The 16,460-nt window shown below is 47.5% G+C and overlaps 2 protein-coding genes across 8 annotated transcripts; one reads left to right on the top strand and one right to left on the bottom strand.

Moving 5' to 3' along the window:
- Nucleotides 1–305: 305 nt before the first annotated feature.
- Nucleotides 306–9,493, bottom strand: NPY1R (neuropeptide Y receptor Y1). Of its 7 annotated transcripts, none has more exons than XM_025439162.3 (3): nt 9,381–9,493; nt 2,156–2,996; nt 306–2,051 (listed from the first exon to the last, which is right to left on the bottom strand). In XM_025439162.3, the coding sequence occupies exons 2-3, from the start codon at nt 2,849–2,851 to the stop codon at nt 1,599–1,601; spliced, it is 1,149 nt and encodes a 382-aa protein (XP_025294947.1). In that variant the 5' UTR covers nt 2,852–2,996; nt 9,381–9,493; the 3' UTR covers nt 306–1,598. The 7 variants fall into 7 exon arrangements, with proteins under 7 accessions (XP_025294947.1, XP_048950320.1, XP_025294950.1 ...); XM_049094363.1 differs by lacking the exon at nt 9,381–9,493 and adding an exon at nt 7,943–7,963; XM_025439165.3 differs by lacking the exon at nt 9,381–9,493 and adding an exon at nt 7,637–7,689.
- LOC112654514 (basic proline-rich protein-like) lies at nt 7,317–15,284 on the top strand. The gene is made up of 3 exons (XM_049094256.1): nt 7,317–7,704; nt 8,088–9,443; nt 15,187–15,284. Exons 1-3 carry the CDS (start codon nt 7,317–7,319, stop codon nt 15,282–15,284), a joined length of 1,842 nt encoding a protein of 613 aa, XP_048950213.1.
- The last annotated feature ends 1,176 nt before the right edge of the window (nt 15,285–16,460 follow it).

Genomic DNA, 16,460 nt, shown 5'->3' on the forward strand with positions numbered 1-16,460 from the left:
CATTAATAAGCAGAAATAGGATGCTGTGGGAACATCATGGGAGGGAGACTATGAGCCAAAAGAAAAAGAAAGAGGGATCCCTGGGTGGCGCAGTGGTTTGGCGCCTGCCTTTGGCCCAGGGCGCAATCCTGGAGACCCGGGATCGAATCCCACGTCGGGCTCCCGGTGCATGGAGCCTGCTTCTCCCTCTGCCTGTGTCTCTGCCTCTCTCTCTCTCTCTCTGTGACTATCATAAATAAATAAAAAGAAAAAGAAAAAAGAGAAACTGAAGAAAGACTAGAAGGACATAGAAGAGACTACTCAGAAAAAGCAAAAACCATTTTAATAAAGAAAATGTCTGCCCTTCTAAAATCAAACACATTTAATACTTCTATAATACACCAAAGTTATATGTTGTTTTTTAACATATCTTTGCTCCAAATGATTCTGAGGCTCAATCACAATTACAGAATGCAGGAAAGTAAGTATATTAACATGACACAACCACTGCATACTCTATTAAGTACATTATTCGTAAGACTCCACAAGGCACACGGTTTATACAAGTTAATATGGGCTATATGAAGTGTTCTCAGTTTTCAGGTATTTATTCCTGCTAGCCAGGGTGAACATTCTTTTAGCAGTATACTTTGGTGTCCTTCTCTGAGGAACGGACATTGAAAAAGTTAAGAATGAGTTACTATGTAGGCACTGATGTATGGAAAATACACTTTGTGTATTTGTATACTGTAAGCTGGAAACGCTTGTTGAGTCACATATATATTTACGCTAGAAAGCTCGACAAACACTGAATAGTCTGTGAAGAATGGAAAACCTCTTGCCGATTCAGACGAATATAATTCAACTATTTGCTGCGATACTAATTTGCTTGTTAAATTAATTACTCTGAAATCCTTTGGTTGTCAGGTACCAAAATAGTTTTGAAATTAGAGAACTGCTTTCCCACTTAATTCTTGTGGGTGGCCCAATTCCCCATGATATTCACAGCTGAGAAGTATTTTTTATGCATTTTTATCTTAAGTGATAATCAGGAGCAAATTAAGTCTGGTTTTAAATTTAAAAGAAAAAAAAATGCAAACCACTCCTCAATGACTTTGGACTGTGGGTATGCAAGACATGGGCTGAGCTGCACATCTTGCATGCTGCTTTTGCATGCTGTCACCTTTGTAACAGCCTGAAATGATGTGTGTCATCACATCAGGATTGCCCAATCTAGTGACCATCTAATGCAATCAAATCAGGATGCCTGATCTAATGAGTATCAGACGTAATGCCTCTAAAGTCAGTCAACAGTAATATTTTAAAGAAATGTCATTCCAACGAGTAGAATATAAAAGTGTAGTATATGCAGATGTTTACAAAAAAGCACTTCAAGGACCTCTGGTCGAAACTCCTGCCAGAAGATTCCAAAGCCCGTACATTTTTGTCCCAGCGTAATTACGACAGCTACAATAAAAGCAGCAGAAAGCAAGACAAGCGAATCTTGGTCTCTTAAATGATTACAACCTCATTCCTTGGGGGAGCAGGTAATGAAAGTATGTTGTAAGTTGTGCTTGTTTTTAGACAGCTGTCCTCTGGGACCATATGCTACAGAAGTTTCAGATTTTTTCATTGTCATCATTGTTGATTTTCTTAAATGCGACTGGGCTTGCTTGTTTCAAAGAAGTCTTAGAAACATCTGTGTGCATGGTAGACATGGCTATCGTCTCATAGTCATCATCCCGAGACCGGAAATCACAAAAGTTAAAGAAGAACTGCAAGTCTCTCTGGAAATTTTTGTTCAGAAATCCGTAAAATATGGGGTTGACACAAGTGGATATCATGGCCGTAAGGTGGCACAGCAGGAATAACAGGTTATGGTTGCACGTGGCGATGATCTGATGATTCCAGTCAAACACAGTGTTGAAGATGGTGAGAGGCAACCAGCACACGGCGAACGCTACCACGATGGACAACAGCATGATGTTGATTCTTTTGGTTTCACTGGACCTGTACTTATTGTCTCTCATCTTGTCCATCATGTTGTTTCTCCTTTTCAAGCGTATATATATCTACAGAGAGGGGGGAAAAAAGTTCAAACAGAACCACTAATTTAATATGGGATTCTGTGGAAAGAAGGTTAAAATGGAAACGGTAGGGGGAAACGTTTTCTTACCTTGAAGTAGCAAATAAATATAAAACAGAGTGGGCCAAAATACTGCAGCATCAAGAGGAGAGTTGTATAGGACAACCTATGGGAGTCCGATGGAAATTTATCAAAGCACACGTATTTGTCCTTGAACGCGTCAAGTGTTACATTCTGGAACGGCTCATCGGTCAATACTTGATAGATGAGGAAAGGTAGAGACGAAACCACAGCAAGGACCCAAATGACCGCAATACCTACGTAAGCATGTCTGTTATTTGGTCTCCACCCTCGTGGGTTGATGATCAGCTGATGGCGCTCCACAGCAATGAGAACCAGAGAGAAAATGGACACGGTGATTGAAACACATTGCACAAAAGGATTCAATTTGCACATCGCCTCACCAAAAACCCAGTGGTCCATTAAGGTGTAGACAAATGTGAAGGGAAGACACATGATGGCAACAAGCAAGTCTGAGAAGGAAAGGTTCACAATCAGGATATTGGTAACATTTCTCATCTCCTTTTGTTTCAAGATGATCATGATCAAGGCCAGGTTTCCAGTGACCCCAAGAATTATTACAGCTCCGTAAGCAAGAGCTAATGTAAATATCATGGCCAAGGGCAGGTGACAATCATCACTTTCAAAAGCCAAAAACTGGGAATTCTCTGAAAAATTACAGAAGATTGAATGGTTTTCAACCTGGGAAAATGATGTTGAATTCATTTTGATTGGTTTGGTTGTTACGGATTACTCTAGACAAAGGGGAAATACGATTCTTCAAAGCAGATCAAATGTTCAGCTTATTCTCCGTATTGCAATCCACTTATCAAAATTATTCCGAATTCTTCATTCCCTTGAACTGAACAATCTGAAAAGAGAAAATGACCAGTGGCATTACTAATTTTACCGAGGGCAGTCCAAATGAATTCTGACGCATAGTACTGTTTTAAGTGAAGACACCGAAATAAAGAAATAAAATGTAATCTGCATAAACATCTTTTTAGAAGAGCAGAGACAGTGTAAACATTTTGAAAAAAAAACAAAAAAAACAAAAAACCTCTCCTAATATTTTTAATTCGACTTGCAATTACTACATTTTGATTCAGCAAAATGTAGTAGCCTGTAAATCAGTCAGGTGTGCATAAATCTCATGTCCCAAGTCTTATATAAACCAAAATTAAGGAAACTAACTAAATGAAAAAAAAATCAAATAAACACATCAACAGATTCCTAAACATTGGAAAAAGATGAGTGGGTCACAAAAATTTTAGTGCACAGATTAACACATAAGATAGGAAACAAAGAAAAACAACAGAAGTTTCCCGAATTCTTCCTCTTACTATAGACATGAAATAATTCACTAAGTCATACTAACAGCTCCACCATACACCCAACTGCTCTTTAAGGCAGGCGTTATTTAGCACGAGGTCACGCAAAAGGCGATGATCAGTAGAGTCAAACATCAAACCTCTGTCGTATGAAGGACTGTGGGAAGCACAGAAGACGTTTAATCCAGAAAAGACTAGGAAGGGTAGGGACCGTCTTCTCATGTCTGAATGGAGAGCATGTGCTGTAAGGACCTGGGCTTAGGATACGAAATCTAACTGTACAAGTTAGAAATACGACCAAGGCAAGTACACTACAGTGCATGCTCAAAACAAAACAAAACCAATTTCCAATTATGAGGAACACAAGTTTAATCAAATGAAATCAAGTGCCTGCAAAAAACTACGGAGGGCTCCAGACATCAAAGTTTGCAGCTACTACATAAAAGACTTTTGGGGAGCTCTTGCATTGTGTAGGAGATTTAACAGGCTCTAACTCTGAGGTTCTTTCTAGTTTTAAGATTCTAGAATTTATTAATATGTCAGAAGCTTTCAAAGGCTTTCTAAGGCTTTATGCATATAAATAACCTGCCTCCCCACTCGACTTTAATACTGATTCAGTGCAGGGACCTACATTTTAGTGGTAATTTTGATCTTTCACAGCATTTTGCGTTACAAAGACTCTTTTCTTACCAGCAAGAGAAGGTGCAGACAGTGGGTTTTTAGAGATTAAAAGCTCCTTTTTAAAAAATCTGATTTCCTTGAGATTGCTAAATAAACATATGAGATTTGGGATTTCTTATGTTAATTAACAGGCCACTGTGCCTGTGTTAAGAAAGGGAATTGCGCTTACGTCTTTTTTTATGTGAGAATAAAGAAAATCATGCAGATTTACTTCCATTTCAAAGGAGAAAAGAAATTTAATGAACATTTGCCTTTTAAGCGACACCCTCCAATGAACCTTTCCTTGAGTGCTTTTGCTTTCTAGAATATGAGATGTTTCTTATTATAAAACCACAACTTGGCTTTATAAAGCTGAAGAATAAAAACAAAGGTTTCTAGCATTTAGTAAGAATGGAAGAGTTAACACTAAGGATGATTTCAAGTGTAAATGTTTTTAGAAGTATGGCTCTCTCCACCTCTGTGCAACCACCAGTAACACATAATGGCTCCTGAACTCATGCAGCCGTCACCCTTTTTTCTCTCAAGGATGCCAAAGGCAGAGAGAATAATCTCTGGCTCTTAGGGTCTGAGAACAAACCTTGAAGAAGTCAGCGATAATCGAACATTTCTTTGCAAATTCCTCACTGAAGAATTCAAGAAAATCTTTGCACCATACTTCCCACTCGCGTTGCTGTCAAGATATTCAACATGACTTACTGGTTAATTGTGAGTTTCTCTTCATTTTTTAAAGTAAAACTAGCATAATAGGCAAATGCATCCTCTCTGTCCTCTGACTTCTCACGGCTCCCTGTCACACACCACCAGATGAGGAAGTATTCTGGAATAAGACACAGGAGTGCAATCCTCAGCCTGACCCTTGAAGACCTCTACATTTTCCTGCCCTTTGCCTTTCGCTCCCTGCTCCAACAGCCCCATTGTGAGTGCTCTGTTCCCCAGCCCACCAAGCGCCTCCCAGCCTGTTGTAGCCTCTTGCACTCATCTTTGTCCCTGCCCTTGCCCTTGCTGGGTGTTTCTGTCTCACCACCAATCCAAATCCTACCCATTCTACCATTTGGTGCCCTTAAATCCTTAACTGGCTCCTCCCAAATAAACATAAGCTCTTTAAGATAAGTAGTGCATATACCTCATAGCACCTTGCAAATACTAGATTTAGAACCAAAACGTGGGGATCCCTCGGTGGCGCAGCGGTTTGGCGCCTGCCTTTGGCCCAGGGCGCGATCCTGGAGACCTGGGATCGAATCCCACATCAGGCTCCCGGTGCATGGAGCCTGCTTCTCCCTCTGCCTATGTCTCTGCCTCTCTCTCTCTCTCTCTCTCTCTCGTGACTATCATAAATAAATAAAAAAATTAAAAAAAAAAAAAAAGAACCAAAACGTGTTGACTGACATAGCAGGCGCATGGCTGGAATAGCAGGTTCTTGTGTGAATTAATTCTGAACTCTGTCATAGTCCTTTTACGCGCAAGATGGATGCTAACTACAATAATCATTTTATGAGGTCGGGTAGATAGGGGAAAATGTTCCATTTTTATGTTTAAAAAAAGGAATTGTTTCTGTTTTTTTTTTTTAAATTTCTTATTCATTTATGATAGTCACAGAGAGAGAGAGAGAGAGAGGCAGAGACATAGGCAGAGGGAGAAGCAGGCTCCATGCACCGGGAGCCTGATGTGGGATTCGATCCCGGGTCTCCAGGATCGCGCCCTGGGCCAAAGGCAGGCGCCAAACCGCTGCGCCACCCAGGGATCCCAAAGGAATTGTTTCTGAAAGAAAGTTCATTCATCTGAGAAATACTTACTGAACACTTATTTTGTGTTGGGCGTGGTTTTATTGGGGACAACAGTGACCTTCTCATTGATTTACTGGTCTTGTGGACCAAAAGCCAAGAAAATATAAACTGATAAAAGGGATCATATGCCAGATGATAAGTATCAGACAGAAAAAATAAGGCAAAGAGGGGTTCTGGGGTTGTTGGGAGCTGCCCTTTATTACTGGGTGGTAGGAAAGGCCCCTGCTTGCTGGAAGAGGTGGCGTATGAGCTGAGACCTGAAAGTGGTGAGTGAGGAAGCCGTGTAGATACGTCAGGGACCGCATCCCAAGTGGAAAGAACAAAGGTGAATCCCTGAGGCTTGAGTGTACCTGGCGTACTAAACAGCAACGATAAGTGGAATAAATAAGAGACAGCCTAGTAGAAAATTAATTACAAAGGGTAAGCAGAAGAGGAACAGATTATGTAAAGCCTTACTCCCTGGGACAGTTTGACTTTTTTCTAGGAAAGACGAGGAACCACCGGAGAGTCTTTGGTAGAGGCATGAAGTTGTATGGGTTGTTTTATTTATTTCAGAGACAAAGAGAGAGAGGAAGAGAGTACAAGCAGGGAGGGGGGCAGAGGAAGAAGCAGCCCGCATGCCGAGCAGACAGCCCAATGTGGGACTCGATCCCAGGACCCTGGGATTATGACCTGAGCCAAAGGCAGACTGACCTGCCCGTGCGCCTCCATATGGCTTGTTTTAAATTGTTACTCTAGCTGCTGTTTTCAACAGACTTAAGGTAGGAAAGAGAAGAAGTAGGGAGATTCATTAAAAGGCAAATACAATAATCCAGATTAGAGATAATGGAGACACAGACTGAGGTGTTTATAGTGGAAAGGAAGAAAAATAGAAAATTTACATCCATTGACTTATCTTGACAAAATTCATCTACAACGTGTGGGCTACAAAGGCAGCTCCTTGCAGATGGTTTTACTGAAAACCGAAATGAAACTCTGATACCTCTGAAAAAATATCTGATGGACAGGAATGTCTCTCTAAGCAGACATTGACTTAGCAGCTACACTGAAAATGTAAACTACTTTTTTTTTTTCTTTAAATGCTTGCAAAGCTTCCTTTTCTAAGTGCATGTTTGGTAGTCATTCCAGTTGGGTAAAACAGTTCTGCATTGGAGAAAAAAAATGCGCATTTTCAGCCCACCTGAGGATTACTTGGAAAAAGAATCACTGTCCGAAAACATCACCGAGAAAGAATTCGCATATATCATCTTTGCAAAAAAAAAAAAAAAAAAAAAAAAAAAAAAGGTGATTTGACACCCACTATCCCAATATTTAAAACCAGATATGCAACCGCAGGCATTGCAAAAATTAAAGGCCGTTAAATCTCAGTGAATCTCCATATAGCTGCCCTGGGCCATGAGAGACCGGTGGAGACGCTGCATACATCACCCGCGAGCGAGCCCGCCGGCCGCCTTCCGAGGGGATCTGTCTGTCCAGCGGGGTCGCCCGCCTTCCGCCGCCTGCTGCTCTGGGCGCGGGGGCTTCCAGCGGGGACGCGCTCCGCTCAGTCCGCGGCCGGTGCACCTGCTCGCGGGCCGGGCCGAGCGCCGCCACCTGCAGGCGGTCACCGCACGGCCCCCGCGCCTCCCCGAGCCCTCCCGGGCTTTCCGCTCCGTCCTGCTCGCCCCAAAGAACCCAGTGGGGCGGCTCCGTGAAAATCCCCGCTGCCCGCTTACCTGCCCGCCTGCTCGCTGCTGGGCGCCGGCGGAACCGCCCGACTCTCCCCCTCCCCGCCCACCCCCCCGTTCGCGCCCATCTGTCAAGGAACACCTGCGCCCGCGGGGACCGGGCTGCCCAAGAATCCTCCGAGCCCCGGGACGGCGAGCGGCGCCCAAGCTCCAGTCAGTCCCCCGGACCCGCCTGAGGCCCTAGAACCTTCTCCCCCCGGGGCGCCCTGGGGCCGCGGGGCACCGCCGCCCGCCCGAGCCCCGCCCGCCGGCTCCCATCGCCGCCCGGCTGCGAGCGCAGGACCCGGGACCCACCGAGGCTCGGGGCCCAGGGCGGGGGGAGCCTGCGCTCGGCCCAGGCGCGGGGACCACGGGGCGGGGGGAGCCTGCGCTCGGCTCCGCGCCCCCCCCCCCCCGGGGCAAGCCCGCCCCTCGCCTCCGTCGGCTCCCCGCGGGGCAGGTGCGGCGCGGGCGGCGGGCGCGGAGGATCCAGGGGGCCCGGGGGACGCCCCCCTGCACCGTCCGGACGACCGGTGCCTCCGCGCAACCCCGCGCACCCTCCGCGCACCCACAGCGCATTCTCCGGGCAGCCCTCCGCGCACCCTCCACGCACTCCGAGCGCACCCTCCGCGCACCCTCAGCGCATTCTCCCGGCAACCCCAGAGCAGCCCCAGCGCACCTTCGCGCACCTCCCTGAGCACCCTCCGCGCACTCTCCCGCGTGCCCCCAGCGCACCCTCCGGGCACCCCCCAACGCACCCTCCTCGCACTCCCCAGCGCACCCTCTGGGTACCCGCAGCACACCCTCCGCGCACCCTCCGAGCACCCCCCAGCGCAGCCCCCGAGCACCCTCCAAGCACCCCCCAGCGCACCCTCCGCTCATCCTCCGAGCACCCCCCAGCGCAGTCCCCGAGCACCCTCCAAGCACCCCCCAGCGCACCCTCCGGGTACCCCCAGCGCACACCCCGCGCACCCTCCGAGCACCCCCCAGCGCACCCCAGCGCACCCTCCGAGCGCCCCCCAGCGCCCCCCAGCGCACCCTCCGGGCACCCCCAGCGCACACCCCGCGCACCCTCCGAACACCCCCCAGCGCACCCTCCGAGCGCCCCCCAGCGCACCCTCCGGGCACCCCCAGCGCACACCCCGCGCACCCTCCGAGCACCCCCCAGCGCACCCTCCGAGCGCACCCTCCGAGCGCACCCTCCGAGCGCCCCCCGAGCGCACCCTCCGGGCATCCCCAGCGCACACCCCAGCGCACCCTCCGGGCACCCTCCGCGCACACCCCGCGCACCCTCCGAGCACCCCCCAGCGCACCCCAGCGCACCCTCCGAGCGCCCCCCAGCGCACCCTCCGGGCACCCCCAGCACACACCCCAGCGCACCCTCCGGGCACCCTCCGCGCACACCCCGCGCACCCTCCGAGCACCCCCCAGCGCACCCTCCGGGCACCCTCCGCGCACCCCCCTTGCACCCCGCTCCAGAGAAGCGCCGGGAGAAGCGCGGGCAGGGCCGGCCGGAGAGCCGACGAGGGGACGGGTCGCCTGCGGGCCGGGAGGACGCCGAGACAGCGGGGGCAGGTCGCCCGGAGCGCCCCGGAGCGCCCGCAGCACCCCGCCAGCCGCCTGCACCCCGAGCCCCGCTGCGGGGCGGACCCGGGCCACCGCGGGGCGCGCGCACGTTTCGGGGTCCCCGTCCCAGCTCTCGCCGGCCCTGGGCGCTTCCTCCCGCGTCCCCCCGAGGGTGCCCGGAACTCACCTCCGGGGGCTCCCGCCGGGCCCGCGCCCCGAGCCGCAGGACGGCGACCCCGCGAGCGCGCAGGCACCGCGGCTCCCGCTCCCGCTCCCGCTCCCGCTCCCGCTCCCGCTCCCGCCCCGCAGAGCAGCCCGCGGGCAGGAGACGCCCCCGCGGCCCGACTCCGCCCCGCGCGGCCACGTGACGGCGCCCCGGCCCCGGCCCCCGCCCCCGGCCCCCGCCCCGGCCCCCGCCCCCGGCCCCCGCCCCGGCCCCGCGCCCGCCGCCCCCGCGCCCCGCGGCCCAGCGCCCCCTCGCGGCCCACGCCCGCCCCGCGACCTTCCCGGTCCGTCCCTCGTTTTAAAAGCGATCGGGGGACGGCCTTACCCAAAACAGAAAAAAAAAAGAAAAAAAGGAAAAAAAAAAAAAAAGTAGCAGGTCCGGGGCCCCGAGCCCGGGGGCACCTGCCAGACCCGCGGCCTCCCCACTCGGGAACCCAGGTCGCGCCCCTGCCCACCGGGCCCGGGAGGAGCCGCAGGACCCCACGGAGAGCGCGGCGCCCGGCTCACGCCGTCCACGGTGCGCTTTCTCTATTAGGCAAAATAGACAGCTGTTTAAAGTTCAGTATCAGTCATAGCCGGCTTATACCTGGTGATGTGAACATCTGGGGTTGTGCCCCCCCACCCAGGAAATCTTTCTAAAATATTTGTTATTAGACATATTTGTTTATACAATTGGAAAAGGGGTAGGATCCAGAATTAAAATATCCCTTGTCATGAGTGAACTCCCGGAATGGGGGCACACGCTGCTCAGAACCCCACTACTGGTGAAACAGAGTAAAATGGCATCTGTATTTTTTTTTTTAATTCTTCTCTTTCCTTCTTCTTTCTTTCTTTCTTTTTTTTTTTTTTTTAACTGAGACTGAAAATATGATTTAGGGATTTCGAATCTTTTATGATTTAGGGATTTCGAATATTTTATTTTTTTATTTTATTTTATTTTATTTTTGCGATTTTATTTTTTATTTGTTCACGAGAGGCACAGAGACAGGCAGAGGGAGAAGCAGGCTCCGTGCAGGGAGCCCGGTGGCAGGACTGGATCCCGGGACCCCGGGGTCACCACCTGAGCCAGAGGCAGTTGCTCCACCGCTGAGCAGCCCAGGTGCCCCAGCAATTTCAATTCTTGTAAAGAGTAATGACTCTTGAGGTTTCTGGTCGCCTTCTGTTTACTCCATTCCCTCAAGTCACATTCTGAAAAGTAAGCTTTTTCTTATTTTTTTTTCTTTTAAATATTTTATTTATTTATTCGGGAGAGACCCAGAGAGAGAGAGGCAGAGGGAGAAGCAGGCTCCACGCAGGGAGCCGGACGTGGGCCTCGATCCCAGGTCTCCAGGATCACACCCTGGGCCGAAGGCGGCCCCAAACCCCTAAACCACCGGGGCTGCCCTACCCACAAGGTTCTGACCTCAAATAGGCTATTTTCCATCTGCAGTGAGAATCACAAATGAAATAATCTGATTTTCTATGAAGAATACATTTTTAGGTAAGCTTTTTTCCTATGTCAGCAAATATTTTGGAGTCGAAAATATAATCTGGACTCATTAGGCATTTTCCTTTCTGTCTTTCCCAAGAATGCTGAATTAAGGCTTGCCTATAATAATGCCTAACTACTGTGGCCAGTGTATTTCATCATTTTATTAACTGAATTGTTAGGAAGTTTCCACCATAAGGCAAGTTTATAAAGCTATATTCTTGAAATACTAATATCAAATACCAATCTTTGAAAGATCATTGGTCTTAAGAAGACTTTTCTGTCAAGTTTTGGGTCCTGAGACACCTGGGTGGCTCAGCGGTTGAGCGTCTGCCTTCGGCTGCAGGTCCTGCCCCCCAGGGTCCCGGGATCGAGTCCCACATCGGACTCCCTGCTAGGAGCCTGCTTCTCCCTCTGCCTCTCTCTGTATCTCTCATGAATAAATAAATGAAATCTTTAAAAAAAAAATTATCGTACAAAAAGAAGTTTTGATATGCTCAACAACCGCAGCAAATTGTATAATTCTCTAGGCATATATCATCTATTAAGGACTCTCTCAAACTGTAAAATAAAATAAATTTTTATAAAGTGTGAAATTAAAAAAAATGCAGCATAGTACAATAACCAAATACAACATAAATTCCTCTAATAATGTAATTTTATGGAAGGCTTGACATAGAGTAATCTGAGTTTCTCAGAAAACATACGCTGAAGAGTAATTTGAATTCCTCAAAAGATGTACTAAAGAGAATATACGTGTGAAATAAAGAAAACTTCTTTTTCTAGTCTTAAGAGAGCAGCCAGTTGCATACTTTCTTTCTGGGGTTTCAAACTAGATAAAACCTCACCTTTGCCAGGGACGGAGAGAGAACTTTTTCACTGGGTGTATTTTCTCCTGAAATTTCGGAGCCCTCTGACCTAGAAACCATGACCAGCAGAATTAAATCAATGATCTGTTCTCCCGTTCTCTTGGGCAAGTCTTTTGTTCTGTCATTTAAACAGAATAGGCCCTATTCATTAAATCCCTATAAACCTTAGTTTTATCATCTAAAAAAATGGGCTGAACCTTCAAATTGCATGATTCGATGACTATAGAGATGAAAGTGTGTCACTAAACTTGCTCACGGAGTTTATCCATTGTAACTACTGGTCACTTGATGCATTTCTGCTGCTAAAGTTAATGATTCTAAAATGCTAATAGGCCTTGATATAGGAGAGTTGTCATAAATTATGACTCAGAAAACCTTGACAGGTGTTAACCTGTCATGTGAAAACTAGCTAGTGGATGATACCGTAGGAGAAAACCGCATCGGGGTTGAAGTTCCTAGGAGCCACCTTGGTGAATCAGTTCCTATTCTATGCATTAATTAGGTGTCAGTTTTTCCTTCTTTCTGTAACTTATTATTGCATTTATTTGAACCCATGATGTCACAGAATATAGACCGCAATATTATTTCAGGGACCCCTGAGGAAGAAAGAAAGTGCTTCCAGTAAAGCAATGACGCGCAATCCATTGTAACTGAATCTCAAAGTTAGAGTACCAAAATAGCTCCTTAAAATCCCCACTTTAGAACCAATGAAATACAGGAAGCAAAGAGTTTTGACTAAATCGGTTAGTACAATCAAATGGTCAACACAGTCACGTAATCCAGGTGTCCTTTTGAGAATTAACTCGCAGGAATAGCTTACAATTAATTTAGTTAAAAATGTCAGGATACAAGAATGTAGATAAACAATCTAATTAGCTTTTGTGTAGAGAAGCTAAGTCACATATACGGATTTGTTCTTGGTTTGACATGGGAATGCACTTCAGGGAAGTTCTCATTCCGTCACATAGACTACAAATCTAGAGTGTTTGTTTTAAAACTGTCAGAATCAGACTCTAGAGGACTAGGGCCCTAAAATTATTTAGTAAATACCCAAACATTTTCCTGCAGACCTCACCTGGTCAGACACCCTATAGACATTCAACAAAAATGTAACGTTATTTTACAAAGTGTCACATTATGTATTTGTTACCTGGGATAATGAGCAGAGCTTTGCCATTGTTCCTATTACTGCTTTTGATTATAACTAGTACCATTCCCTTCACATCTCCTTTCAAAGTTGTGGAGTAGGAACAGCTGGTGAGCAGGGCAAGTCTGAATGCCTCCTCCGACCTCCCATCATCCAATCATCCATGACAAAGATCTCTGACAGTTCTTGCCCCGCTTCCACCTTCACACCACCCTACTCCCAGATCTCAGGCTTAATAGGAGACCCTTTCACGACACAGCCAACATCAGGAGGCCACACTTGGCTCCAAAATGTAAAAGCCAGTTCACATCCCTGAGACAGCTCAGTTTTTCCCAAAGGAGAAGAAGAAGAAGAAGGAGAAGGAGAAGAAGGAGAAGGAGAAGGAGAAGGAGAAGGAGAAGGAGAAGGAGAAGGAAAAGGAGGAGAAGGAGAAGGAGAAGAAGGAGAAGGAGAATGAGAAGAAGAAGAAGAAGAAGAAGAAGAAGAAGAAGAAGAAGAAGAAGGAAGAAGAAGAAGAAAAAGAAGAAGAAGAAGAAGAAGAGAAGAAGAAGAAGAATAAGAAGAAGAAGAAGAAAAATAGACTCCTTGGGTCCACGTGAACAGCAGCAGCAGCAGCTGGCACAAAGGTGGAATCAGGGACTCCAGGCCGCGGTCTGCTCAGGTAAGCAGCCTTGCTTTGTTCCTTTGTTTAAAGTCTAGCCATTGCTTTTCTTTCTCTGGATACATATAAATCCAGAAAGAGGGTAAGTATCCAAGGGTGGGCCAGTAATCGGACTCTTCTGAACCCAGGAAACTGCTTGGCTACCCCCTCTACTAACGCAGCATAAAGGTAAGGATAACTGCGCGGATCGTTGAAACTACAAATTCAAAACCTTAGCTGAAGTTCTTGACTTCCGATCTCTCTCCTTTTAGAAGATATTTCCAGTTGTCCTCCTTCTCCCCTAGTCTCCTACCTCATATCCTCAATTTCCATAGGCTCCTCCTTGCTTCTGAAGTCAGCAGCAACCTCCCTCCCACAGGCCTCACTTCACCAGCAACTCCTCTGCCCCAGCTTTTGGGCCCCAGGCCTTGAGTCAGCCTAGCCCACTGGGGTTTCCCGGCCGACATCCCAAATGTCGTGTGACAGAGACAAGCCACCCCCGTTGTGCTCACCCCCTCAATCCAGGAGCAGAAAATCCATGTGTGAGTTGTCGTTTTATTCCACTAGATTTGTGGGGGCTGTTACACAATAACACAACTACAACACCTGTTTAGTCAACTGTGCCGCTTTCTTGGTGCAACACTAAAATGAAAACACAAATAAAATTGCTCACTCCTTCATGGTAACCCCCTCGCCCATGCCCCAGCTTCTGTGCTGCCTTCTCCTTCCTGGGAACTCCTCCAGGAATTGCTTCCTCAGCATGGGCCGCCGGAAACCACCTCGGCCCATCCCACCAGTGACCAAAGCCCGTGGAAAGGCTTCAGACATTATTACACTTATTCTTTAGGGTGCAGGTGCCTCTCTTGACCACCCTACGCTCTTGGAATCTTCTTTCTCCTGATTGCATGAACGCCACACTTCAGGCTTTTCTCCTTGCTCACTGGACGGTCCCCTGTTCCCTCTCCCAGGTCTCCCCCTACTTCTCACACGTGTTCCTCCCCAGGATCCTGCTAGGTAGGGGGCCCGAGATGGCACCTGCCTGTTAGCCCACGGGGGCCCCCATGCTGTTTGCTTCTTCACGGCAGCTTAGGACTAGTAGCCCAAAGCCAGACAGCACCAAACCCAAATTCTCACCCATCTAATTGCTTCAAACGTTATCCAAAGAAATCTGTTTGTAACCAGTGAGAGCCCATCCGAGAAACTGCACCCATCGTCTACGAACCATGGATAGAACAAAATCTGTATCCATAAACGACATCAGGCCGCTGCTGCCCTTCGGAGCTCTGGGGACCACCTCCCCACCTTGCTACTGAGTGACGTCACCTGGGCAAGTGAGCCCCTCTCCATTTTCCTCTTCTTCCCAAGAGGCCTCCGTCCTATCGCCCTTCGGGATGGTTCTTTGGAAGACGACTCGCTCGGAGGACCTTCCCCTCCCCCCGTCCAAGACCACCCCCTGGAAAGCTTGTGTGTCACCACCTTTTGTGGTCCTGTCTTTTCCCTGATTGACTTGAAATACCCAAATTTACCAGAGATCTCATTCTTGATCTTTTCCTTTTTTTTTTTTTTAAACCCTTAATGCATAATCCTGCCATCTGTCATCAAATACATGCTTGTGTGCTGCCAACCCCACATCTCCACCTAAAGGACAGGTCTCTCTCGGCTTCCTGGACAAATGTGCTTCTCAGCTGGTGAACGGGAATCTCAGTCTGGTCATCATCCCCATCCCTCAAACCGGAATCTAAGAGCTGTCCTGTGTTTCTGTCTCACACTCTCAAATTCAGTCGCTCACACATTCCCGTTGACTCTACCCCCTAAACATCCCTTACATGCGATCGAGCTCTACTTATTTCTCTGCTGAATGGGTTTCTGCCTCAGTGGGTTTCACGATGGTCCAGTTATATCCCCCCCAGCTTAAATAGTCTAGGTGCTCTCCAGACACTTCAAGTGCAGTGTCCTCTAACCGATATTTTCCGTATCATCCTCCACCACTTCCCACACACTCAGTCATACCAAACTCTTTGCACCTCTCTGATACACCCTCTCTCACCTTCATGCCGTGTCCCCTCTTCATATTTACTCAGGCCCATCATTTGGGGATTTAACTCTCACCAGTTCCTCAAGCTTCAGTTCAAGTAGCCTCTCAACTAGGAAGCCCTCTTTCATACCTCTCCATCCCCCCCATAGGCTGAATGTACCTTACTCATATTTCTGCAGCCCTTTAAATTTATTTCTAACCCAGGATTGAGTACACTAGATGCAATTAATTGTGTATTTGCACAGAACCACACTGTGATCTCTGGAAGACAGTGACGACGTTTTTTCACCTCTTTAAACTTGCAGCCTGGATTCGATGTGGCAACAAGACGTTGAGCAAAGTTCTGTGGAAGGATTGAAGAACAAGGAATAAGGGAGGATTACATAAACTATGAACATCACAAATCAGGCCCACGTGTTCATCCGAAACATTTGAAACTGTCTTGGGCACCTTAGTTATGGTGGATAACTGCTGCTTCTATGCATGCACGGAATCCGTGGAAACATGTATCTTACATATATGTAAATGCTACACTTATTTTATGCATATGTGCGTTTATTACGTACTTCTCTTGATGAGTCTTCTTATTTTTTTATTTTCTTTATGTGTTAATTCTGCTTTCCTATTAAATATAAGCTTCAAAAATTCATCCTCCTGCCTTTAAAAATGCATATAATGTCCAGCAGAAAAATGCCTTAGAAGTTTTTCTACCTGCTGAATAATATACTTTTAAAAGCTGAATTACCTGTATGATAAGAGTAGGAATATGGTTACAGATACAGTTTCAAGGAACGTTCACTTCATCACTTAACCACATCAACTTTGGATTCTGGGCTTATGCTTTGAACAGTTCTCTAAACATTCTTTTTAAAGACTATTCAAA

The sequence above is a fragment of the Canis lupus genome, chromosome 15 (assembly GCF_003254725.2).
Source record: "Canis lupus dingo isolate Sandy chromosome 15, ASM325472v2, whole genome shotgun sequence".
NCBI lineage: Eukaryota > Metazoa > Chordata > Mammalia > Carnivora > Canidae > Canis > Canis lupus.